Source organism: Gracilinanus agilis, chromosome 5 (assembly GCF_016433145.1).
Source record: "Gracilinanus agilis isolate LMUSP501 chromosome 5, AgileGrace, whole genome shotgun sequence".
Classification (NCBI taxonomy): Eukaryota; Metazoa; Chordata; class Mammalia; order Didelphimorphia; family Didelphidae; genus Gracilinanus; species Gracilinanus agilis.
Genome location: NC_058134.1, coordinates 312,318,432 through 312,345,249, shown reverse-complemented (window position 1 = coordinate 312,345,249; position 26,818 = coordinate 312,318,432). Strand labels below are relative to the sequence as shown.

Below are 26,818 nucleotides of genomic sequence, written 5' to 3'. Positions count from 1 at the left end.
TCCAGACCCTTCCCTTCTGTGGTTCCCAGGCCGAAGAACAGCAAGGACTGGGAAATGGGGGTGAAGTGATTTGCCCAGGGTCACACAGCTGTGTCTAAGGCTGGATTTAAACTCTTTTTTGTGCTATTTTCTCAGAAGACTCCCATTAAGACCCCTCCACAAGAGGATTCCGAGACCTTTCAAGCTCCCTTCTCTCTTAGAATGTAAACAATTTATCCCTATAGTCTCTTCTGGCTGTTCCCTCGTAACGGTCTTATTTTTCTCTTAACTGCTGTATTTAGTATCAAATGCCTCCTTCTGTTTTCTCAGCAGGAATAGAGGAAAAGCCCGTCTCCTCCAAGATCCACTTTCTTCCTTCCAGGATAGTTTTCATTCCATGCCAAAGGCGAAGGCCTCCCCTGTACCCCCTTCTCTGATTTCAGCCTCCCCCCCTTATTTAATACCATTCTTCTTGAAATGACGCCCCCCCCCCCCAGAACACAAGCCCTTTGGCCGTCACCCAACACTCTTCCAGGATGGATTATGGAGCTCTTCTCTGTTTAGGCACCCCAAGAAGGGGAAGGTAGCTGGAGATGGGCCTAAAGGGCGGGAGGGACAGCCATGGCCATGCGGTCCCAGTTCAAAGACTTGATTTCCCAGATTGTGCCTGGGAGGGTGTAGGCAAGGCGGCCTTTGTATTGAAGGAAACTGAGTCAGCAGTTTCTGGAAGCCCCCCCAGAAGTTCGGAGCTGAGCCCGGCTTCGCCTGAGGAGGGGTGGGGGTTCTCTGCGGTCCATGCACACGCCCCTCCGCCATCACCCCGAAGGTCCTTGTGGGCCCCTCCAGCCTCCTTCCCACCTGCCCCAAGGCTGGCTTTGTTCCCCTAAGTTCTATTGTTCTCGGGAGAGTCCTTGGCCCCAAAGAGCAGCACTGAGGGGCTGATCTTGAGCTGATTAAAGACTGGGTTTTAGGCTTCTTTTGGGCTCCACATTTTCCCAAGAGGACACCCTTCTGTCTCTGAGTCAATACACCGTATGGGTTGGCAGGCAGTAAGGGCAGGCAATGGGGGAAGTGACTTGCCCAGGGTCACCCAGTGAGGACGGGTCTGAGACTAGATTTGAACCCAGGACGTCCGCTCCTCCCCATGTGCTTTCAATGTCCTTCCTTCTTCATAGCTTATTGGTGCTCCGAATAATGCAACGACCCGGCAGAGTTTGAATCTCATAGTTTTATTTGTAAAGAAAATAGCATGAAAAGCCATATTGAAATGTACTTCAAAATCTGAAAAACCCAGGACAGTTTGTGGTGTGTGTTAAAGTGCTTGTTAGAACAATCTTCTCTTAATGAACACGTTTCTCCTTTAAAAAATCTAGGATTTGTTACACTATTTCATGGCATGTAGACACAATGGGATGCGCGCGATGGGGACGCTCGCTGCGGCTTTCTTCCGCTCCCCACGTTTGGGGCCGGTTTGGGGGCGCGCCTCGACTCCCCGAGGACAAGCAGCGACGCTGCAGAAGGGGAAGTGAATCCCCGAGGCGTCGCCCACAATTCCCTTATTGCTCGGCGAGGCACTCGGGCCAGGGAGGAATTCCCAGGACGAGCGACTCTAAATGGGGGAGTCGGTGGCCCCGACGGCCCTGGCGTGGCGCCATTCCGGCAGCCTCCCTCCACGAGCCCCTCCCTGGGCCCCAGCGGGGAGACGAGGGACACGGAGCGGCGGACGGGAGATGTCGGGGGCTCCCAAGTGAAGACTCCGCCAGGAAGCAGAGGGGCCCACCGGGGGGCGAACATCCGCCCTCGCCCTCTTCCCGTGCTACTTCCACGGCGGGAAGAAGCCCCTTTTAAAGATGGCTCCTTTCCAGAACTGAGGGAGCGTCCGAGGGGGAGCCACAGACCAAACAAGTGTGGGGAGCTGCTAAAGTTTGGGGTCTGCCTGGGGAGGGGGAGCCCGGCCCTCGCCTCCAGCAGGGCAGATGAAAGAAAGGGAATCCTGGGAATGACTCTGGACGCCAGGACAGGCAGGGAAAGGGCCGCTTTGGAAATGGCGGGACTCGGGACTTGGGGTCTCCTTTTCCAAAAGAGGGGCTGCTTCCTGAACAGGAATTTCCCCATAGCTCTTCTGGAGGGGCCACAAATTAGGGGAAAGGAGGGATTTTCAAGTAGAGGAAGTTTCACAGAACAAAGAGCCGCCAGACCCGAGGCAGCCCTCCCAGGACTCCTACATCTAGGCATGGCTCAAGCTCGGGGTGTCTCCGGCCCCTCAATTCTGTCGTGATGCTTCTAGAGGGCCATTTGGTGGGCAAATAATACTGTCGAGCTGCATAGATTCTGAGGAGGTAGAGGAGGAGGCAGGGGGCGTTTGGGGGAGAAAAGCTGCTGCTCCCCCCATGTCCGAGGGGCCCCCCCCGGGGCGGGCCCCACAGACTCGCCCCGGGCCTCTGCTCCGTACAGAGGGCGCAGGCCTGGCAGCGGCAGCCCTGCGCCCTTTCCAGCTTTACCGTTCTGTCCCGCGCACGAGGAACCGGAATTGAATGGCCCAGAAGGACGCACTTCAAGGAGGTGGTGGTCCTTCTTTTCTTGGTTTCCCCGTGGCTGGGGAGGCACGAGGACCCCATGACGTCCTGCCGCAGGAGCCTGGGCCGTCCCCCGAAGCACCCCGTCACCGTGAGCCTCGGGGAGAGGATGTCCCGCCCGTCTGCGCCATCCTGGCCCTCCCCCAGGCCCGGTGACCGCCCTGGTGACCAAGGAGGGAACGGGGGGTCCCGGGGACCAGGGAACGCTCCGGGCCCAGGGGGAGGCCAGATCCTGGAGGGCTACACGGGCTCGCTCTGAGCAACTCCCCCGGGCTGAACCTCACTTGCAGGGAAAACCCTGGAAGTCATTTGTTCCATTCCTCCATTTGACAGATATGGAAACTGAGGCCCAGAGAGAGATGGCGACTTGCTCAAAGCCACCCACAGGACGAATGAGCCAGCATTCGCGTGTCGGTGTCTGAACTCTGACGCCGCTTTCCTTTCTCTCCCACCCCAGAGCCGCCCCGGCCCAGAGACGAGGCCCCGGCCCGAGAGCCCTCCCCCTTCGTCCCCCGTTTCTCCGGGTGATGGGCCTGGACGCCCCCGGCTGCCCTCGGGCGTGCTCGTCCTTTTGTTCACGGCGGATGGACGCTGGTCTGGAGACCCGACCCTCGTCCCGCACTGACGCGGCTTCAAACGCGCCTCCCAAAGGCATCGAGAAGGAGCCCCTCCAGATTCTTGGGGTGGAGAAGAAGGGCGGGAAGCGGCAGGACTTGGCGCAGAGCAGCCCTCTGGAGACCCCCGTCCGACCGAGGAGTTCCTCAGGGGGCCCTGCTGGAAAGCTGGACTGAATCTCTGGGAGTCGGAGTTCCCGCCGTGATGGGCGCCGCCCTGGCGCCGCCTCCCGAAGGCTCGTCCCACCGCCGGACTTCATGAAGCCGGAGAGTTCGGGGGGAAAAGTTCTTGGGGAGAGCTTGTTCACACACAGCCAACACGTGAAATATTCTATTTTAGACTAAGTTTCAGGTTCCCGTGAGCTACAGACGGCCCCGAGCCCTGCCTGCGGCCTCAGCCCAGCTCCGACAAGGAGCTCCTCCGTCCGAGGACGGGCCTTCCAGTGATGCGCTACCACGGCCCGGAGGCCTCAGCAGGTCCGCCCCGGCTGCCGCCCCTCCCCCCCCAAAGGAATCGTCGTGAGTCCCCCGAGCGAGCCTTCTCTCGTCTGGGGAGGGCCGCGGCGTGCCGAGAGAGAAGAGCCCGGCTAAACGTCGACGCCTTTCACCAGGGACCCTTCTAAGACGATGGGGAAGTCCTGGATCGTCTGCAGGACGCGGATGAGAGAGTTGACGGTCATGCGGTCCCGGAGGAGGGCGTTTTCCTCGTACATCCGAGCGATGGCCGGACACTCGGCCAACAGCGGAATCCACTGGGGCAGCAGGTGATCCCTAAAGGCCAAGAACAAGAGCAGCGCGTGAGAAGGGCCGGGCCCCGCGTGTGTCTCCAGGAGACACCAGGACGCGCGGCCACGGCCACCGGCGACACGGACTCTACGCCGGAACCAAGCGGGGCCTGAGAGGGAGGGCGGCTTCCTTCCTTCTAGGCTGGGCGCAGGCCTGCTGAGCCGGGCCAGCTTTCAGCGGTCAGAATCTGTACGAGAAGGAGGGCCTTTGGCCGAGCCCCAAACTCAGGCCTGCTTCTTGGGGGAAGCCCGCCTCTGAGGCTCCCGTATCAGCCGCCACAAGGAGCGCAAACGGGGAAGCCCGCAAGGGACGTTTATTCGGAGGCAGGTGAAGCAGGTGGAGGCCGGCAGACCTGGCCCCAACGACAAGAGAAGGCTCCCCGGGCACCGCCCGCCATTACAGTGAAACGGGGGGCAGAAGCTCCCGGTAAGATGCCCTGAGCAGCCGGAGCTGGAGAGGGAAAGGAGCGACCTCAAAGCCCCGGGTACGTACCGTGTCCCAAGACAAACCAGGACCTGGAATTTGCCATCCTTCCCGATGTGCCGGGGGGCAGTGTTGATGGCCGAGACGTAGTGGCAGAAGGTTTTGCACGACGATTTCTGGATAAGGACTTCATCTTCCGTGTCCTCGATCTGATCCGTCGTTTCAAAATAAGCAACTGCTTTCTCTGTAAAAGAGGTCACAGGTCCTCCGGTAAGGACGGCCAGTGAAGCTTAGGCCTACTACGTGCCGGCCCCTGGGCTTGGCTCGAGGCATACGGACAAGCCTTGTCTTGGAGACAGAGGAAGTAATACGAGGTCTAAGGAGGAGGGAGGAGACGTGCAGGCTCTGCCCCCCCACCCCGCTCCCAGCCTCCTCGATAAAATAATCTCGGAAAGTCACGGGCGAGTGAGAGGAAAGGAAATAGAAATGTGTCAAGCTGTTAAAAACTCTTCTGGACGCAGCCAAGACGACCGGTCCGGTGGGGAACATTTATATCTCTAAAGACTTACATCAACGAATCAGAGAAAGAACAGATGAATGAATAATGCGACTAAATCTACTAGAGAAAGAACAAAATGTAATCCTAAACATCAAAGGAGAGGCGGAAGAAACTCTGGAACCAATAAGTTACTCTGCGTGCTGGTTTTACGGGAAAACAAACAAACAATAAAACAGCCGAGCAATTTGACTTGGAAAAGGGGAAAACTGAATCGCCACCATCAGAAATCCCACTGAGGAAATTAAACCAAACAGGAGCCCCTTTGTCCAATTACGTCCAAAACCTGAGGGACAAAAAAGCAAACAAATACTATTTAAATAAAAAATGAATGTTAAAAAAATTGTACACGTAATTGAGAAGGCTAATAACTGGGCTGGAGATGACTGTCTGAGCTGTCACGTGTCATGAGGACGGACACGCTCGAGATCTGTGCGGGGACCACTTGTACAAGGCACTAGCACGGGCTACGGGACTGATATGGGAGACGCTATTAATAATCAGAGATACAAACTAGCATGTAGGCAGCGTTTTAAGGCTTATAAACACTGCGGTACTTTCTGGTCATTTTACAGAGAAGGAAACTGAGGCCGAGAGAGGTGAAGCGCCTTCCCCAGGGTCACGGTGCCGGAAGGCATCGGAGGCACATTAGGATCTCGGGTCTTCCTGACTGCAGGACCACGGCTGAGACTCGACAAATGGTCAGATATCGGTCTTGAGGGAGAACGAAATGGAAGGTTCAGAACCGGGGCGACTGGAAAGGTATCGGTCCTGTCAACAGAGAGGGTCCAGTTTGGAAGAAGGCTAGGATGTGGGGCGTGCAAGTCCCGCTCTGCACAATATCACTGACTTGGACAGAAGGGACCTCGGGGACCACCGAGATGAACCCACACCTGACAGACCTCTCGACGACAACGTACCTAGCCTCGGCTTTACGAATGCTACGAAGGGAGAAGACGTTGCCTGCCAAGGTAGCCCGTTCCTCCTTGGGATGCTCAAATTGTGGGAAGTTTTTCTAAGTCTAAATTTGCTTCCTTGCAACTTCCACACTTTGCTCCTGGCTCTGCCCTTTAGGGACAAACAGAATAAGGTGAATCCCCTGAAAAGCTTTCAGATATGTGGAGACCCTTTTGGCCCTAAAGCTTTTTCTTGCCTGGGATAAATGCTCCCAATTCCTTCAGCGGGTCCTCATAAAATGGCCTTTTGTCACCCTGGCTGCCCTTCTATGGGCGCGCTCCAGTTTATCAGTGGGCTTCAAACTCTGGTTCCCCAAACCGAAAACGGTACCCCGTATACACATGTTCCGAGCAAGGCAGAGTCCAGAGGGGCTGTCGCTTCCCTATTCCTGGAAGTGATGCTTCTCATAATGCAGCCCATGACGGCACGAACCTTTTTGGTTGCCACATTCCTTACACAGCTGGCTCAAACCAAGCTCGCACACCACGAAAACCCCCAGAAACGTTCCTCTTATTGTTAACGCCATCATCTTGCCTCACACAGCTTTTTTTTTGTACCTGGATTTTGCTTTACATATATCTGTACTGATTTCCAAGATTTAACACAGCCTAACATGCTTTTTAGATCTAGACTTTGCCATCCAGTTTGCTGACTACTGTGCCAACTGGGTAACATCTGCCACTTCGGGGAGCCTGGCATCTGTGCCTCTGACAGCTGGGCAAAGAGCACCCTGAAAAGAATCCATTCCCAACACTCGACACGGACTTCAAGTAGATGCTGAACTAGCAGAGATTCCTCTTTGGGTCTAGCCATGAGATCAGTTCTGAGTATTCTGCTGTCTAGTCCTTCCTTCTTTCCCATAAGAATAACTTACCCTGCCTATTTTTAGATTTAATCACCAAAAGTGTAAACACCCCACTTAATTCTCAAGTGGGGGGGGGGTCTGTGACTCACTTGTGCAAGAGTGGGTGACGAATCAGAATCAAAAGCCTTTGTTGTGATTGGTACACGTAAAATGGGAGGAAGGCACAAGAAGTGATGCAAAAGAAGCGCCTTTAAGAGGGAGTTACAACTTCCTGTGGGGCTACTTCTTTGTTCTTCTAAGTTCGGAGTTCAAGTTGGAGGCTGGTGAAGAACCTGCTTACTGGACCCGAGACCTTGGACTTGGTGAGACTGTTCTTAAATCTCTCCCTTGAACTACCACATGGTGAGTGAAAAAGACTGACTCCTTCCAGGATTGTTCTGAAGGGACTCTTCTCTTAAGAGAGGCTTCGTGACTGAAGCCTTTGCTTTATCCATCCCCCGGCCCCAGCCCTTGGCCCTCTGGTTGAGGACTGATTAGCCCTGCTGGGTTGAGCCTGGGGCTGGAGCAAATATACTTAGTGTGTTGGGTTAGAAACCTTGCCCTATCCTCTCTCTGATTTTCTTACTTTCACTCTCTCCCTATTTGTAAATAAACTACATAAAAGTCATTCTGACTTGAGTTTTTCATTAGGAATTGAATCAATTCCTTGGCAACCACCACTTTGAATATTTAGTTCAACCAAAACTAATTTCCCCCCCTTTACATTATGATGAGATCATGAAGGGTGACAACAATAATTGTCCTGAACGCTTATATGGTGGGTTGTTTGGACCTGCACTTTCTGTCCTAGTATCAGTTCTAAGGCAGACGAGTGGCAAGGGCAAGGCAACTGGGGAAAATGACTTGCCCAGGGTCACACAGGAAAGTGTTCCATAGTGTTTTAAGTTCACAACAATCTTTGGGGGTGGCTATTATTATCCCCATTCTACAGACAAGGAAACTGAGGCAGAAGAGGTTAAGTGATTTGTGAAAAGGAGAAGAGAAGATAGTGAAGGATGAGAGCAGAAGGAAAGAAAGAAGATGAGACAAAGAGAAGTAATGACTGAGGGAACCCACTCCAAGAGGAAATAGGAGCGCCAAGAGAACAAAGAGAGGGGTTAGCCTGGGCTTCGGAAACTTGACATCACTCTTTGGTTGTTTGTACAATGTCCCAGAAACAAACAGGAAGCAGCAAGGGTACCCTGGCCCAAAGCAGAAAGAATTATGTATCATTTGCTTCAAAACGCATCCAGGCCAGTAACAAGTCTACAGAAGATTCTTCTTTTTGTAAGCCTTCTCCTTCGGTCTTAGAATGGAATCAAACACCAGTCCCAAGTCCGACGAGCAGGAAGAGGCAATGGGCTGTGAAGTGATGGGCTCTGTGGCACAGCTGGGAAGTGTCTGAGGCCAGACTGGAACCCAGGTCCTCCTAACTCCAGGCCTAGCACTCTATCCACTCAGCCACCCAGCTGCCCCAAATTCATCCATTCTTTCCTTTTTATTTAATTAACTATAAAGCCCAACCCAACCCTTTCCTTCTGTCCTAGAATGGGATACAAGGACTCCTGAGTGAGGGACAAAGGCCGGAGGAGTCAGATGCAGGTCAAAGCAGGCCACCTTTCCCACTGGCTTATCCAGGGTTTTAGGGGAGTATTCTATGACAACAGTGAGTGACCTGGAAAGGAGTTTGGGGAGATCATACATGGCTACCCCAGATTCCACCGTCTGCGGAGAGGGACGGAGGGAGACACTTTGGATTTTATAATTTTGGAAAACGTGTTGAAAATTGTTATTACATGTAATTGGGGAAAAAAAAAAAAGAATTGATACTAAGTATTAGTTCCAAGGCAGAAGACTAGGTTTTTAGGGTTTAATGACTTGCCCAGGGTCTCATAGCTAGAAAGTATCTAAACCCAGGGGCTCTCTATCTACTGAACCGCCTCGCTGTCTCCAAAGGCTTATTCACTAATCTAGACAGCATTTCAATGGGGCTGAAGGGGTAACCCTTATAAATACTTTCATTTATTAGATCTGACAGATTTGGGAAAATGGCAATCTGTTCCCCTATGACTCGTACTAGCGGTTCTCTTTGCTGTCCCTCTCCCTCTCCCCCCCACCCTCCCTCTCCCTCCCTTCCTCCCTCCCTCTCTCTGTCTCTGTCTCTGTCTCTCTCTCTCTCTCTCTCTCTCTCTCTGTCTCTCTCTCTCTCTCTCTGTCTCTGTCTCTCTCTCGCACACACACACACACAGCCTTTGCCTTTGCCCAGACTTGCCACTTCACTGCCTGTTCCGTAAGATAAAGGGACGCTGCTGGTCCTGGGCAGAGCTGTCCCGCCCAGGCTCCCACCCTTGTGCGAGGCCAGTCCCTAAGCTTTCACGGGGCTCTTGGTGTGCCGGGCCCTGCAAGGGCGGTGAAAGACTAACCAAGGAGCACTCCTACGGGCTTTCTCCCTGTTGACGCTGAATAAGCAGATCCAAGGGAGCCACGAACAGGCGCCCCAGAACGGGCTTGTGTGGAAACACAGAATGACGACTTCAAAACGGCGCGGAGGGAACTGGCTCCGAGTGGAGCGGGTTGGCTTTTTTCACCTACAAATTCAGAGTCGGGGCCAAATCAAGGGAAGGTTTTCCTCTGCCCCTTCTTTATGGCTTCTTTTCTTCGGCGTGGTAAGGTGCCTCCCCGAAGGCAATGGAAATCCAAAGAGAGAATACAAAGCCAAGCCCAAGCACAGTGTTCTGGGTTGTGGGGGCTCGGGGTGCGGCGCCCTGGCCACCAGGAAAATCGGCGTAAACTATTTTGGCCCTCTTCTGTGTGCCAGAGTAGAAGACTGAATCTTCTTTTTTCTCTTTTCGGGGTGTTATCAGCACCTTATTGTCAGTCTTTGGTCACAGGCTATATGCAAGTCAACACTTCTTGTCTTTGCAGCCTTTCCCCAAACTTTATAATGTTTGACTTAATTTCACCTTAAAGAAGAGATTGTGTATATTTAGGGGATTAAGAGACAAGCTGTGCTACTATTACACAATGTAACACACACATTCCACGTATCTGTCGGGGGGCATCTGCTGCTGCTGCGATCCTCTCCCCAAATTCTCCCTTGACTAGAGCGTGCTGTGCTGTGGAAGGAATCTTTACGTCCCTGCTTATCTGATTCGGCTTACTGACACGACATGCTCCTGCCCCAAATGGGAGACGACCATCTATTCGAGAGGCCGAGGAGCGTTTGGCAATCAGTGGGAGCGACGGACCAAGAGGAGTAACAACGAGAGTCAGAGACCGTTTCGGGTGGAAGGAAAGTTCCCTGCAAGATGCATCTGGGCTGGGTCTGCGAGCACTTCAAGAGAAGTTCGAGGAGGGCCCGTGGTGCTGGGAGACTAAAGAGAAGGGAACGGGGAGAAAGAAAGAAATGGGGGAGAGAGAAAAGGCCGCACCTAAGCATTTGGACTCAAGCTGGGTAGGATCGAGGCGCCAATAGCGCCCAACGACTCGACTGGTAGCTGGAAAGGAATGTGGGGGGAGGCCTGGGCCCCCGCCTCCCACAATGGCAGCCTCTAAAGGAGAGTCCGAATTGTAGAATGGGACTCAGAATGGGACACGAGGTGTCATGGAGAACTTGGGAACCGACTGAAAACAGGCTGGAAAGGGAGGAGTGAGAGGATGGTCAGACTTGAACACACGACTCCCGCGCCTGGGAGCACGTTATCTGGGCTAAGAGCGTGACTGTTTGAAGAGCTCTCAACCAAAGAGAAAGAGAGCTGAGGACAGTCATCAGCCATCTCTGCCTCTGCCGAGGGAGTAGAGAACGATTCTCCCGGCGGTGCAGACAGAACAAGCGTCAGAATGAAGACCGCGGCCATTCCACTGGACACTTCGGCCACGGACGGTCTTGGAGGAGTTTCGGGCGAGTCTGAGCACCAGCAAGTCCCGGTGGGCGCGATGGAATAGCCGTGGGTCCTCTCGGCCGCTTCCGTACTCTCCCTGGCCGTCGGTACTACGGCATCTTTCCTTCTTGGACAGTCAGTCTCGAGTCTCCGGCCAATGCAGACCATCCTGCTTTTGTCGGCTTTTGTAGGGTGCGTGTACGATGATGGCCCTCCGGTCCCAGGCGTTCCCCCTCCTTTCTCTGCTCTGCTCCTGGAAGGAGCTGCCTGCGTTCACTTTGGGAATCAAACTTCTGATCGCATCCCTGGACTGAGATGGCTTTCCCTAAAGTGACCAATAATCTCTTAAGTGCTCCGTCCCCTGGGCTTCCTCCCTTTCTAGCACTTTCTCCTCCTGGCATTTTCTTCTCTCAGGGCTTTCACAAGAGTTCTCTCCAGGCTCCCCTCCTCCCAAATGGCCCTTCTTAGCCTCCTGAGTTCACATTCTGGGAGACAGTCCCCTAACTCGCCCTAAGCCTTTCTCTGACCGCCCCAACGGTCATCGTTTTAATAAATGTTCACGGACGCCTCCGATCTCTTCTCTTTTGTTCTCCACTTGCACGTCACCCATTCCTGACTGGACATTCTCACCGGGACGTCCCGGACAGAACTCCTTACAGCTTCCCCAAACCAATGGCTCGTCCCGACTTTCTCTTTCGGTCACACTTGCAGCTTTACAAACTTGGTGAAACCCTCGACTCCTGCCTTTCCCTTATCTACACAATCCAGTCATTTGCCAAATCTTGCTGTTTTCCGCCTTCAGCATCTTTCCTGTCTGCTCTCTACTCTTCCCTCCCACAGTGAACATCTTAACTTCATCACCTCTTGGGCAGATGATTTTCTAAACCATCTCTTTGCCTTTACGTCCCTCCATGCTGCTGCCAGCGCGGCTTTCCTGACACATTGCTCTGCCCTTTTACTCCTCACCTCTCCACCCCAGGGACGTCCCACTGCCTGTGGGCCAAAGTAGAAGCTCCGTGGGCTTGGGAAGCCCTTTCCTCCCGGCCACGGTCCATCTCGCCATCCTCGTTGGGCTGACGTGCTGCTTCCCCCCACTCTTCAATGGGGCCCAAGCGACCTGCTGTTCCTCATCCATGCTTCTCCCCCTCGAGTTCGCATCTCCCTCCTGCTTGGAACGGCCTCCCTCTCATGTGTCCGAAGACCCCCCTCTTCTCCGGAGCCGTGGCTCGCGTGGCACCTTCTCCGTGGAGCCCTTCCTCCATCTGCTCTCCCCCCAGAACCAAGTGTCTTTTGGGTATCTGCTGCATCTGTACCCGCAGTCTGGCCCGGAGCCGGCTCCTAAGCAATTACTGACCGCCCACAGCGCCTTTAAGAAGGAAGTCCGGGTCTCCGGCCTCCAGTCGCGTGCTTCCCCCGGACCGTGCTGCCTCACAAGACGCGATAAGGAAGGGGAGGCTGGCATCGTGGCCACCCCCGGCACATCGGGAGCCTGGGGGGGGGATCCTGAGGGAGAGGAGAGGAGGGGCGCCCCCCCCCCCCACGGGCAGCCTTCATACTCTCAGCAAAACAAACAAACAAACAAACAAATAAAAGGCGACTCCTCTGCTGAGGGAAAAGGATGAGGGGATGCGGCGAGGGTCTGCGCAAAAGAAGGTCTGGGCAGCCGCTGTGGGCAGTCAGAGCCAGCTGGAGGATCGCGGAGGGATCTTTTCAAAGTCAAACAACAAAAGGATCCCCACCCATTCCAACCGCCCCCGTCATCATCCATCATCGCCGCCAGCCCCCCAGTTCCCGACCCGAAGTGTAGGCTTTGCCAGGGGGACCTTCAGACAGACAGACAGACAGACAGACACACACACACACTTTACCTATGAAGTCCCAGATGAAGACGTTCTTGTGAAAGATTCGGGCAGACTTGAATCCATGATGGAAAACTTGCTCTAAGGCCGCGACCAGGCCGCTTTCTCCACAGAGCAGCACGGTGAGGCTCCCCCTCTGCGGAGCACACAGGAGGGAACAGTGAAGCTACCACCCCCGTCCCGTCCCGTCCCGTCCCCACAGAAGGGCCCCGGGCGGCCATCACGCAGTTCAATTGGCTGGACATTAGCTGGAGGGCCCTAACCTGCCAGAAGGAATGGCAGGCTGCGGAGAGGCCTGAGCTGGGCCTCCCGAGAGCATGGAGGAGAGGGAGGGCCGGCTGAGGCCGAGGGCCAGCGTGCAGGACTGTGTGTCACGGAGAGAAGGGGGAAATAAGGCCTCAAGGACCAAGCTGAGGGACGACTGCTCGACCCCGCGGCCAACACAGAGATGGCTTTTTTTTTTTTTTTAAACCCTTGTACTTCGGTGTATTGTCTCATAGGTGGAAGACTGGTAAGGGTGGGCCATGGGGGTCAAGTGACTTGCCCAGGGTCACACAGCTGGGAAGTGGCTGAGGCCGGGTTTGAACCTAGGACCTCCTGTCTCTAGGCCTGACTCTCACTCCACTGAGCTACCCAGCTGCCCCCCCAGAGATGGCTTTTTGAGGGAGACGGGGAGAGCCCTCCGGTCTCCTCTAAGGGGACACGGCGCTACCCTCGTGGAGGCAGGAGGAGACAGAAGAACCCCAAAAGTTAGCTTCCAAAATGATGGTGGAATCATCCCCAGGAAACGGGAAGCTGGGCCGGGGCAGCTGTCACATTCATTTGGGGTCTTAAATGCCGGCCAAATGCAACAGGCAACGGGAATCTGGGAATGCACACTGGAAAATGATTTTGTTTGACAGCTCGAGATACCTCTTTTTCGGGTTTGTGAAAGTGTTTCACAATGTTGTTCACGGCTTCCCCGATTCCCTCTTGAATCTGCCCAGCATTGGGTTCTGTAAGAGAATGGAAAGAGAACTTCGGGGCCACAAAGCCCTTTCCTCGTATCATGGGCCCCCTGGAGGCAGCACAAGGGACCTCTGCCTGGCCCTAAGCTGCCTTGGCCTCCTCATTCTGAGATGTGCAGGGCCGTCCTGTCCTGCCCCGTGTCCCTCCTCTGCCCCGAAGCGGCCCGTCCCGGCAGAGCTAGAACGATGCCCCCCGAGGCCGTGAGTGTGTGGGATCTCCTCGTCCCTTTCCTGGGGCCCCGCAGCACCGAGCTCAGCGTAGAAGCCGCCATCACCGCCGTGGCCAGAACAACAAAGGGAAGGCCCACTTACTGCTATTCACTTTCCCAGTGAGAGAAGTGATGCTCAGCCTTCGGGCTATGGTAGGGGATTTCTGCTGGGGCGGCGTCCGGCACTGTTTTCCCAGATCTTCCTCCGTCGTGGATGGGATCAGTTCTCCGATAAGAATTCTCTCCAAACTTCCATCATCGATTCCCTTTCCAAGCCACCGTCCACATGGGAACCTGGCAAGGGGGAAGAAAACAGCCCAAGTGCCGAGGGTCGCCGCCTATCAGAACTCAAGTACGGGACGAGGCCCTGATCCGGGACGACCCCGAAAGACTGATGCCAGGGAGTGCTCTGCACCTCCCTAGGAAGACCCTACCGAGTCGCCTTCCCATCAGGGTATGTGGGGTCTGAGGCTTGTGCTCACGACCATGGCCAAAAGGGAAGCGGGTTTCGCGTGAGGCCAGCTCCTAAGGGGTATCTGGGAAAGAATATGTTCCAACAAAAAATAAGCAGGGATTAAGAACGTGGAGAAAAAGTAGGAGACTTTTTCAATCAGAGCCAAAAAAGCAACAAGTAGCATTTACCAGGACCTCTTTGTTCCATGAGATGTTTCCACTTTGGGTTCATTCTTATCAAGAAAATAAAGCTACGGGACGAAATAGTTTTGTTTTCTTCCATTTTAAACATTTGCCAGGTGACCCGTGGCAGGAGAAAAGAGCCTCTTATCACCATAGGCAGGTACTTGTCTGCCCACCCTCGGTACAAAAGCTGGCCCTAAACTGGGCGATGGAGATGGCAGGCCGGCAGGAGCTTCCGAGCCCCACTTCATGACTCGCAGGACAACTAGGGGAAGGTGGTCTGCCCTGGAGCTCTGAAATGAGCTGCTGGGGGGGGGGGGGTACAACTGGCCTGAGAACAGACAGCAGACTGGATTCCCTGGAAGTGTGTCCAACAACCTCCCTTGCCCCACCTTCTTTATCTGCCTCTCGCTAGTGGGAATCATCTGCTCTTTCAAGAACATTTGGTAGAGCTCGATTTAACGTGTCTCTTTAAAAGCACTTTCCCTTTCATTAAAAAAGATACCTAAAGAGTCTGGACCTGCTTATTGTGGATGGCGAAAGGGGTCGTGGCAGAGGCCCGTGGCTACCCCAAAGTTAAATGGCAGCACTTCCCACCCTCCGGGCTCTGAGATTTCGGGGCTCCTGGACTCCTATGAACACCCGAATGTAGCAGCAAAAGGGTGCGCATGGATTTGGGAGCGCTCTCCTCTGGGAATAAAATGAGCTTCTTTTTGTGTCATGATCATGAGAGCCTCCAGAAAGGAGGAGGGGACAGGGGAGAGGCAGAGACCTAAGGAAGAGAAGGTTATACCAGACCGGAGGAAAAAGGGGCAGCCTGGGGGGATTCAGGGCTCCCCACCTTTTCTGCCGGGGGTGGGGTGGGAAAGGGAAACAAATAAATTGCTCGCCCAGTTCTGCTCAACGGCAACACGAGGTTAAAACATTTCTGTGCTTTGGCTTCACTGAACTGATCTGGATCTCAGCTGCCTCAAATGGTAAATAAAAGAATTAGACTATATGGTTGTTAAGTTCACTTTGAACTCCCCAAGTCTGGGTTTCTGTGAGCCTAAACTCAACCTGCTTTTGGGGTCGTGGGTTTAGTCTGTACATTCTAGCAATAAAAGAAACCCGTAGGGAAGCGGTACAAACTCTGGAGCATAACTGGCAAGCTTCACCAAGACACAAGAGATCTCGAAGCCATCTCGGGGGAAGCATCTCCCGTGTGTCTCCCCGTCAGACCAGTCTCTCACCTGTATGTGTGTCCCGTGATTTCATTTCGCACCATGACGCAGTCCACGAGCCACTTGGCCAATAACCCCGAGTTATCGTGACCGATTTGGACAGTGGTCAGTTTCCCCAGGTTCTGGCACTGGGAGGAGAAGATAAGGCGGCGTTAACAACTGGATGCTCTTTCAGTGGGAGTTATGGGCTCCCACTGGATTTGCTTTTGGAGCCAGAGAAGGCAGGTTACCACGGGAGACAAGAATAGCCTACAGGTACTGAGATTTGTCTGGTTTGATTCAACAGATGGGGGACAGGCCAGAACTTAATCCTAGACCATCAGAATTATCGATGTCTCGTCACCATTTTAATGAGCATAAAAGAAGGGAACGGCAATAAGAATAGTGAGGACAAATGATAAGATATGAAGATGTAGCTGGAGAGACAGAACTGAGTTTTCGAGGCAGAAGTTTTACATATAATATAGATATATGTCTCTCGATCTGAGAACTGTCATCTGTAAAGTGACAATAATTTTTGCATTTCCCCCATTCCTTGAACAACAGAGGCTTCAAGGCTTTGTTTTTTCAATGTCCTCTCCATTTTTTCCTAAAGCACACTTTAGCGTTTCCCAAGTGGCGGCCTCTGGCCCTAAATTGCCATGCTGCTCTGAGTTACCAGAAATAAAAAGCTATGGCGCTTAAGAACAACTGTTTCCTGGAGTAGATGCTTCCTTTCCCAAGATCTTTTGCATTACCGAGGTGGAATGCCCAAGCTCCAGCCCCTGATGAGCCTAGGAAGAGATGCAAATACTCCGTCCACCCTTTCAAGGTTCATCCGGGGACCACCCTCCATGGCCCTGTTCTATTTGGGCAAAGGCCGTGCCTTCCAAAAACGGGGCTTAATGGCGTTGACCAATTTTACCAGAAATGATCTAAGTAAAAAAGCTGGGCAGCATTCTTGCCCAAGTGAGCTGACACTTGATGCTCTCCTGGATCTCAGCGGCCTGGGTCTCATCTCCCCTGCCCACCAGGTGCAGAGACCAGGCAGACGACTTCAGGGATCTCCTCCAATCCAGAGCCCCGATCTTGGAAAAGTGGCATTCGGGACAAGCGCTGGCGTGAGGCGGGGGTCTGTGATCATGACATTGGAATTGAGGTTCGCCCAGTTTCCAAAGAGCACCCGGAAGCCCCGAGTGGTCCTTTCAGGCCGGGAAGTACGTTCAGTACCTCACTCTGGATCTCAGATGCTTTTGGCTAAGAGTGAACTAACCAAACCCACCTCGAAGGTCATTTCAAGGAGGTTTTTAGGAATCTGCATCACGCCTGTATCTCCCAGTTCGCCTGACACACAGATCCAAGGGTTGGAAGTGATGATTGCATTGCTTAGCTTCTTAATTGGGATGATCACTGATCTATAAGGAATCACTGAAAAGAAAACGAGAACATTAATGGGAAAAAGTCATAGACGGAAATCGCACCCTGACCATCTACAAGATTTCTCCACATGAAGAATGTCAGCTGTTTTGCACCCAGATTTCCCATCTACACCTCTGGGCTCTGATGCAAAAAGCCGAGGATTCCATGTTCTTGTAATCCTAACTGTTGATTTCGAGGAAAAACCAAACGGTGCTCACCTAAAACCAATCCCAGGCACGAGAAGTTACTTTAGGTGGTAACTCTGACGACTACATCTTTATATCATCGTTCAAAAAGCTCTTAGAGGGGCAGCTGGGAGGCTCACGGGACAGAGAGCCAAGCCTGAAGATGGGAGGTCCTGGGTTCAAATGCAGTTTCACATATTTCCTAGTTGTGTGACTAGATAAATCACCAATTGCCTAGCCCTTATCACTCTTCTGCTTGGAACCAATACTTAAGAGTATCCATTCTAAGACAGAAGGTGAGGATTTGTAAGAAAAGTTATTATAGATTTTCCTGTGACTAGACAAAATCTTACGGAGAAATATATTCAAGTAGAAAACTCCTCAAATATTACTCTTTTCTCCTTAATTTTCTAGGGTAGAGCTTGGCTTATTTACACCATTCAGCTTCATATCACGATGACCAATAAAATGGTGGGCGGATGTGTAAAAAAGAACAAAAATCGAAATGGCGAAGGTCCCATCCAGCCGGAAATCCGAGAGTCGGACGAGTTCTGCCACACGGGCCTCTCGAGGGCACCCGAGGTCTCTACAAAGAAGGCGGCATGAAGGGTCACCGTCCCCAACACAGGATGCCGGGAAACCTTTAGGTCAAGTGTTAAGCCCGAGAGCAAGAGAAAAGCATCAGTTTAGGGATCTTTCCTAGCGTGGGGCCATCAGCGGGTTTACGGTTTCATTTGGGGGTTTGCTGTTCTCCGAGTGGCCAATGTGGAAGTGGGGGAGACGGTCAGATCTCATAATTTTGGAAAACACATGCGGGAAATGATCACATGGAGTTGGGGAAAGGCAATATCTTTAATCAAACAGCAAAAGGATGTCAGAGAAAATGAATGGGAACATTCACAAACATCCAAACTAAAGATCGCTCAGGGCCGTCCTGCTTGAGGAGGCTGGAGACACCGCTCAGTTCTGTGGGTGTCGGGGAGCCCCCTCCGGATTTCTGCCTCCGGCTACTGGCACTGGCGCGGCACCAACACTTCTAAGTGCTTTACAAATGCCTCCTTTTCTCTCACGACCACCTGCGAGGTGGTGCTCTTATTGTGCTCGTTTTACAGCTGAAGAGACAGAGCTTAAATGATGAGCCGTCCAGTAAGACCTGAACCCATGGCCTCCTAGCTGCCTTTCTCTGTGAGGCCTTTCTCACAAAACTGGCTTAGAGGACAAAAGTGTCCTCAAGTTTACTGGACGAGGACAAGGCTTGGCTCCAAGTCCACGCTTCGCTTCTTGCTTTCTATCACAGACGCGGCCTCTCCTGAAGCGGGGGGTCTCCTTGGGGAAGGCTCCAGGCCCTCGGAGGGCCTCTCCTTCCCTCCTTTAACGGAGCGGAAACGCCATCGGGTGGAGAGAGGGGTCGATCCGGGGCTTCACCGAGTACCCCTTGTGTGGGGGTTCTGTGCCCAGAGCCAGCTCCCGGGGCAGGAGGAGAAGCCGAGGGGAGGGGAATGCTCGTGGGGGAGGGGCTGCCTGGGCAAAGCTATGAGGAGAATCGGGGATCCAAGAGGAAGAGGTGCATGGGGGAGGCCCCCCTTTGTCCTGACCTAGGCTTCTGAAGGAGTGGAATGGGGGAGAGGGGCTGGGAGAAGGAGGAAGACTGTGGACAATCTCTAGGGAATTCCAGGACGCTCCACACTGGAGGAGTCTCGGAATTCCTTTATCTCTGCTTTCTCGGCTTTTCCCTGACCAGATCCTCCCTGGTTTACACTGCTATTCCCAGGGGGTGCCTTTAAGGCTCCCAGTAGGCCGCCGCCGCTCTCCCTAGCTCCCTGGCCCCGTCAGAGGACCCGAGGAAGGCGGCCCTCTGCCATCCAGGGAAAGCCGAGAGCGGGGGGCCCTGGAGAGACGAGCTTCGAGGCCCCCCGGACACTGGAGAGGGGTTCTGGGCCCTCTGCACTCACTGATGGTGGTGAAGACGCTGGTGAAGCAGAAGTAGTCCACGGCGTTGAGGGAGAGCAGGTGGTACAGGAACTGCTCCCTCTCCTCCTCGCAGCGCAGGAAGGCGTAGCGCTTGTAGAGCTTCCTGCCGGAGAACACGGCCCGTCACCAGACGGCGGCCTCGAGGCAGCCCACCGGGACGCGTGACGAGGCAGCCGTGGGGAGCCCCGGGGCCCCGGGCTAAGCCGAGGAGCGGGCCGGCGGGATCCAAAGGGCCGCCCGGGCCCAGCTTCCTGAAGGGGTCAGTGGGGGCTCTGGGGGCAGCCTGGCCCTGACATCGCGCAGCGCATCTGTGTGCGTGCGCAGGAACACATGTGTGGAGAGGAACACGCATGTGGAGAGGAACACGCGTGTGGAGAGGAACACGCGGGGGAGCGGCCGTCTGGAGAGGAAGGGGCCTTACTTGGTCAGGGGCTGGTTGGAGACCAACTGCTTGAGGTGCTGAGACAGGAGCTTCTTCTCTAGGGACAGCCTGATCCAGGCCCGAGCCCGGCCCACGTCCGTCTTGATCTCACTCATGTTCTGAATGTGCCTGCGGGAGAGCGAGGGACAAGGTGAGGGCCGGCCCTTCTCTACACCCTTCCCCACCTCGGGCCCCCCGAGCGGAGCCGACCCAGAGGCGGCACCACGGGCTCCCTCCTGCAGGGGGCGGCCAAAGCCCGGAGCGAAGACCTTCCCTGAGAATGCGGTTCGCTTCTTGGCACGTTGCCATCGCTCAATTCACAAGAACGTTTCCCCCGTTACCGGATTCGTGTCTCCCCCTCCCGGAGCCCCCGTCCGTGCGGGCATTAGGGACCTTCTTCTTCCTATACAATGCCTTGGCCCGGAGAGCCCAGGGCACCCAGAGGCGGCCCCTGGAGCCCGGAGTCAGGAAGACCAACGTTCCGTGTGGCCTCGGACCCTGGGCAAGCCACCGAGTCCCCGGGGCCTCCCTTTCCTCCTCCGTCAAATGAGCTAGAGAAGGAAATGGCAACCACTGAGGCCTCTTTGCCAAGAACATGCCGAAGGGGGTCCCGAAGAGTGGGTCAAGGCCGAAGTGACCAGTCATTTCCGGTACGGGGAACGAAAACTGGCCTGGGAACACGAGGGGGCCTTTTCTGTAGGAAAAACAGGGCCAGGGTTTCCGCGGCCCACACGAAGCTCGGCTTGTCTTCCTCCAAAGGCTTTGCGTGAGCGGCTCACTTCAATTTCTGAGAAGAAGAAGGCCCCCCAAACTAGAGGGAGAACCTGCCAAAACGCCCTAAAGGGAAAGAAAGCACCAAACCTACGAGCCCCGATGACGAGCTCCATTCCTCCGAAAACTTGAAAACAGACGATTCAAATTTATTTCAAAAAGGAGAAAGTCATCCCGAAGAGGCAGAGCGGACTCATGAAGAATAAGTCACGCCACATACGAAGGAGACTATTGTATCTGGGACAAAAAGGGAAATGGTCAACTGGGGGGGAAAATTTGTATCCAATATCTCTGATAAGGGCTTGGTATTCAGGGTAAATAGACAAGAAATAAGTAAGACCTGAAGCCATTCCCCAAAAGAAAAGTGGTAAAAAAAAAAAGTTCAAGTTGTTTTTTACTATAAACAATCAATAGGCTTGATATAACAAATAATAGGAGAAAGGCTAATCAAAATAACCACGCTGATACATTGTTGGTGAAGCTGTGAATTGGTAGAACAATTTTGGGAGTTTGCAAATAAAGGGATAAAAATGTCCACGGCCTTTGACTCTGAGATTTCACTGTTGCGCATATATTCCAACAAGTTTTATTGGAGGAAAAAAAAGGAGACATTCACCAAAATGCTTCGAGCAAAATATTCTGGGGTACGCAAAGAACATGCTCACGGATGGGAATGCTAAACAAATTATAGGTGAATGTAATGCCACATTACTATATACAATAAGAAATGACAACCGCAATGAATGCAGAGAAAACCATGAAGATTTGCACCAAGTTAAGTAAAATGATGGAAAAAGAGCTAAGAAAACGATGTACGCTAGTACTACAACAACCTAATCCCCATAAATAACTGAGGCCAAATGCTGAAAAATAAGGCAGAACAAGCTCGGCCCCGAAGAAGGTATCTGAGAAGACCCATCCTCGTGCTCTTTGTGGGAGTCTATTGATGAGGGATCCTGAATAGCAAGTCAGATTTTTCTGAGGTGCTGTTCAGTTTTGCTGATTTTTTTTCTTTTTAACAATCTGAAAGACAATATAAACAGTCAAAGAGAAATGGGCTAACTGTCCTTTCGTGATGGGTTCTCCACATCTTGAAGCAAAGGGTAGGGGTGTTGGCCAGGGGAGGTCTGAGGGGCCTCTCAGGCCCCCTTTCTAACTCTGAGCCTCTGGGATTCTTGTCTCCTACTCTTTGGTTGGGAGGATTCAATAAATGGTCAGGAAGTGCCTATTACGTTTCAGACATACCTGTCCATTTTTACGCATTATGTCTCCTTCCTCTCTCTCTCTGCGGGATAACTTGGGGCGAATGGAGGAAAGGCATTGGGGGGATTTCAGCCGGGATCTGAGGGAAGGCAGAGTTGGGAGGCAGAAAAGAGGAGGGAGAGAATTCCAGGTGTGGAAGACAGTCTGGAGTCCAGAGGTGTGTGCATCAAGGAACAGCAAGGAGGCCTGGATTGCCGAGTACCCGGTGGGGCAGCACGGCGGGAGAACGGAACAAAAGATCTGTTCTGGAGCCCGAAGCCGAGTTAACGGGGCGGTCAGAGCTATGCTTTGGGAAGTTCACTTTGGCAGCTGGATGGAGGATGGGCTGAAGCAGGGAGACCCTCCAGGAGGCGACTGTGACAATCTGGCTGTAAGGGGATGAGGGTCTGCGCAAGGGTGGTAGCAAAGGGGAGAAAGCGGGATATGGGAGAGTGTCTGAAGGAAAAGCAACAGGCCTTGATGATACGGAGTTGGGTGAACAAGTGATGACGGTACCCTCCCATGGTAGGAAAGTTGGGAAGAAGAGTGTGGGGGGGGGGAAGAATGAGTCCAGTTTGGGCCATGTTGAGTCTATGAGACGTGAGACTGGAGGTTACCAGAAAGGTTCGAGGGCCCGTGGCTAGCAGGAGCTGTCGGAGCCGCGTCCCAGAAACCCCGAGACAAGATGGAATCGAAGTGAAGAGGGCCATCACTCCAGTGTCAAATGCTACAGAGGCCAGCAAAGATGGGTTCTGAGAAAAGGCCACGAGACTTCACGATGAAGAGAGCAGTTTCAGTTTATGATGACGTCGAGGAGGGGGATTTGAGTTTTTTAAATTTAGTGATAGATAATTTCAACAGCAAAAGGATCAAGGCCGAATCTTCAAACAGAAAATGGCAAAGACACAAATACAGACAGAACTATTCTCCTTTTTTCTTGCAGTTGCTCTACAAAGCAGTTTCTAATTCTTACAGGGCAATTCTAGAGGTATCATAAATAAATCTGACCAGTCGCTTCTTGCTCGGCCCAGCTGACATGAAGCACTGGCGCAGACACATTCCTCGCCCCAGGTGACCGAGTCAGACCGCGCGTGGAGGCCTCAAGGTAGCTGACTCTCTAGAGGAGTTGAAACACAAAAAGGCAGAGAGCTGCCACTGTGACGTCCAAACCCTTTTCACACCGACTGTCTAATCTACTTGGATTCTGGTCTGTAAAAGAGCGACACAGAAAACCTCCCCATTCTGAGCCACCCATTAGGCGGCTTCTCGATGAGGGAGAAAAAGGCATTTCTTTAATCCCTTCGAGACTGTCTGGGCAAAGACACCCCCATCTGCCTCGCTGCCCCACCCTCACCAAGTAGCATCTACGCTGGATGTCTCCATCTCCTCACAGCCCGCCCCCTCCCACGGACATGACCCTAACTGCCAAAGCTGGATGCCTTTCCTCGGCCCCCTTTCTAGGGGTCATTTTCTCCCTCTTCTCTCCAGGTTTGGACGAAGCTCCTCAGGCTCCGTTTAGCTCCCCATTCAGGTCCCTCGTGCTGTCTGTCCTTTGCCCGAAGGCCGACAACATCACGGGACTGAGGACTGCGGCCGCGCAGCCTCAAACCGCCAGCCTCGCTTTCTCTTCTACAGTCATCCGCGGGATGACGTCCGGTGACACGACAAACGCCAGGCTGCAGCGGAGGACCCCGGCACCCTCGCTAAGCTCCATCATCTCTGCTGCGGCTGCCTTCCTGCTAATGGCACAAACTGTCCTCCTCCGCCCTTTCCAGCGGGAGAAGTCTTCACAGACTCGGGGAGACGCCCCCCTAGATCACCAACGGCCACCCTCAACCTGGCTCTGTCTGTCTGCTGCATTTTGCTTCTAGGAGCCCTGGGCAAGAGCTGGTGACAGCTGACCACCAAAGGTGAGGGAGCCTCCACGAAAGGGTCTGGCCAGCCCTCTGCGAACCCCCTCCATCCCTCACCGCAAGGCCCTCCTCTCTTCTCAGCTCCCCAAAGTGATCCTGATCATCGAGATCATCCTGCTGTGGATGGGGCGATCTATCCTGGGCTCACCTCTTTTCTGGATCCCACTCGGGGATCACCAGCTGCAGCTGCCTTGTGGACGTTTCAAGCCGGCTATCCGGGAGGCGCCTTCAACGTGTCCAAAGCAGAACTCGTCCCTTTCCCTCAAAGCCTCCCTTTTCCCCAACTTTCCTATTTACCGCTCCTTCCGCCTCTTCTCGGCCACCCCAAATGTTGTCAATGAGGTTATAATTTCCCCTTAATTATCAAGTTAAAATCCTGCCCCCACCAACATCAACAAACACACACCTAACACGCACCCAGGAGCCACTCTCTACTGCAGACACAGTACACGCAGGACTATCCCCACGTCCTAGCGTGGCTTGAAAGCTGCTGGGACAGCCTGTGTGAAGCTCAGTCTAACATGGGCACAGCTCTGGTATTTGGCTGTGTGGTCCTGGACGTGACTTTTCCTGTTCTAGAGAATTAGGTACTGGCATAGAAGGTATATGGCACATCCACCCACCCACCCATCCATCCATCCATCTATCCATTCATCCATTCATCCACCCACCCACCCACCCACCCACCCATCCATCCATCCATCTATCCATTCATCCATTCATCCACCCACCCACCCACCCACCCACCCATCCATCCATCCATCTATCCATTCATCCATTCANGTATTTGGCTGTGTGGTCCTGGACGTGACTTTTCCTGTTCTAGAGAATTAGGTACTGGCATAGAAGGTATATGGCACATCCACCCACCCACCCATCCATCCATCCATCTATCCATTCATCCATTCATCCACCCACCCACCCACCCATCCATCCATCCATACAACACACGTCCTTTTGTTTCTCTCTATAGAATACATATACACAAACAGGGTGTATACTGACATGGGATAAGGGCAGGGAAGGGCCTAGACTTGTAATTTCTTTACAGCTGACTCCCCCAACCCCAAATGAACAGGAACCGCCCCCTCCTCCCCACCTTTGCCCCCCAACACTCCCGGGAGTAAACATGCGTATTCTAGTCTGCCAAATTCCTCCACTGGCCATGCCCCAAAATATACGCCTTCCTCTGAATTTGGGGTTCCCCGCCTCTCTGACAGGAAGTGAAGAAAGGGCGTCCTTTTCACTTTTCTGGACTTAGAAGCTCCCACTGAAGTGATCAGATCTCTAAAGTCTATATAAACTATTCTTCTGCTCACTTTACAGGTCAAAGAGGTCTTCTGTGTCTTCTGAGCCTGGCCAGTTCATCATTTCTAAGACTCAGTCGTATTCTACTCTGTCTGTGTACTAAAATGTGGTTAGCTGTTCCCTGGGGAATGGGGGGCCTTGGGGGGGGGCAGCTCCTTCGCTTCTAGTTTGGGGCCAGAATGAAAAGAGCTACCAGAAATCTCCCACGCAAGGTCTTTTCTTTTTTCCTTCCAGGAGCCACATGAATTACTTTTTCAAGGTTCTATAAAATATTCCCTTGGTAATGGGTTTCACGGGACACCAAATAAGCAAACTGATCTGGGTAGCCGCCGGCCCTTTCTCTCCTAGTCTTCACCTACCTACAAGCCATGAAAGCTTAGCTAGTTCCTGTTGATCTTGGTAGAGAGAGACGGACATCCTCGAATCCATCTGAAAATAATTTTGGCCACTTTCACCCCTGCGCATAACCACACACCACGAGATCCCGGGCGAGGATTCCTTTTCCTTCGTTACTTGGCTCCCCAATGCAAATCAAAGCTCTGAAGGGACTCGAGAAGAGAATAAATGGACACGCAGGCTGCAAGCTGACAACTCTGGAAATCGGGACGCCAAATTTAAAAGACAGAAAAGGAGATTCTTCCTGAGCCCCCGAGCACGGCTCTGGGTTCCCTCCGGGCCCTGAAACGTGAACTGGGCGGTTAGAAGTCATGGTCATACTTAGGCAAAGTGAAATACCTGATGTCTTGGATAAGAGACACTCTAAGGGTTGGCAATGTGCTTCCAGAGTCAGACTTTCTTCTTTCTGGTCCAAGGGCCACTGTTTAGAGAAATATCACCACTTAGCAAAGGCACGGAATACAAACCAACGCAGACAATTATTAAGCACCTGCTGTATGCCGAGTAATGTCCTAAGTCCCGGTTAGGGACGAGGTCAGGCCCTCTCCTACAGCGCAGCGGCTCTCGGGAAGGGGCTCGCTTTCTAAAATTTAGCAGGCAGAGGGGAGGGCAGAAAAGAAAGTGGGTGTCTGGGAGGAGGCAGAGAGGATGGAAGAGAGTGGTGGGGAGCGGAGAGCGGCCCACCCTCCCAGGCCGAGCTCTTCCCCTCGCCATGGCCAGAGACCCGATCTCGGCCCAAGTGAGCCGATGCTCAGCGCGGCAGATCAGAGGCCAGAGCGGAGAAAGCAGGAGCAAGTCTTGTCTGATTCCATTCCTAAGCCCCGAATAGGGGCACGTGATAGCTGGGCCAGGCCCGGGGGGGAAAGAAGGGTCCGTGCACGGTCCTAGGCCCCCCATTCGCCCACAGACAACATGGGGAGGAGGCTGCCAGTTCGTGTCTTCTCTAACGGGATTCGGGCCCCAAAGGGGCGCCCAGGAGACGAGGGCAGGAGGGCCCGCCGCGGGCACGAGCCAGAGCGTCTCCTCTGAGGTCACGAATGGCTGCTGCGGGGACTTCTGGGACGCGTCCCACGGGAAGACGGACGGACGGACGCACACGCGTGCCCGTGGCGGAGGCGGCGGTGAGGCGAGGCTGCTCTGCGCCTGCCCGGCCACTGGAGAATTCGAAGGGAAAGGCTAAGCGGCTGGAGATGGCGGCCAGAGATGGCGGTGGGGTTTTTATGTTTGCTGTTTGAGTGGTCCAGAGTTCACCCATCGGGGCTCCTAACGACTATTTTAAATGAGAAGAGGACAGCCGAAGCGTCTCCGAAGGCCACCATCGGGACAGTAAGCGGGCGCTTTCTGCACCGGCCAGCCTGCCACGAGAGGCTGAAAACGAGCTTTCAAACACATTAGCAAGCCGTAGGCAGCACCTCGCCATGAGGGCCACTCACTCACTCACTCATTTACTCATTTACTCACTCATTTACTCATTCACTCACTCATTTACTCACTCACTCACTCATTTACTCACTCACTCACTCATTTACTCACTCACTCACTCATTTACTCACTCACTCACTCATTTACTCACTCACTCATTCACTCACTCACTCACTCACTCATTTACTCATTTACTCACTCATTTACTCATTCACTCACTCATTTACTCACTCACTCACTC

The 26,818-nt window shown here is 53.4% G+C and overlaps 2 protein-coding genes across 2 annotated transcripts in view; both read right to left on the bottom strand.

Annotated features, from left to right (window-relative positions):
* Window positions 1–26,818, bottom strand: part of SINHCAF (SIN3-HDAC complex associated factor) — a 112,146-nt gene that overhangs the window by 54,684 nt on the left and 30,644 nt on the right. The gene's annotated exons all lie outside the window — the stretch shown is intronic.
* DENND5B (DENN domain containing 5B) overlaps window positions 3,757–26,818 on the bottom strand; it is a 221,548-nt gene continuing 198,486 nt past the window's right edge. Inside the window, exons 15-24 of the mRNA XM_044679311.1 lie at window positions 25,495–25,576; window positions 19,526–19,654; window positions 19,086–19,207; window positions 16,812–16,957; window positions 15,560–15,678; window positions 13,795–13,985; window positions 13,388–13,470; window positions 12,485–12,611; window positions 4,448–4,622; window positions 3,757–3,940 (exon numbers count right to left, since the gene is read on the bottom strand). Of these exons, the coding sequence (XP_044535246.1) occupies window positions 3,757–3,940; window positions 4,448–4,622; window positions 12,485–12,611; window positions 13,388–13,470; window positions 13,795–13,985; window positions 15,560–15,678; window positions 16,812–16,957; window positions 19,086–19,207; window positions 19,526–19,654; window positions 25,495–25,576 (1,358 nt within the window). The remainder of the gene's footprint in view (window positions 3,941–4,447; window positions 4,623–12,484; window positions 12,612–13,387; window positions 13,471–13,794; window positions 13,986–15,559; window positions 15,679–16,811; window positions 16,958–19,085; window positions 19,208–19,525; window positions 19,655–25,494; window positions 25,577–26,818) is intronic.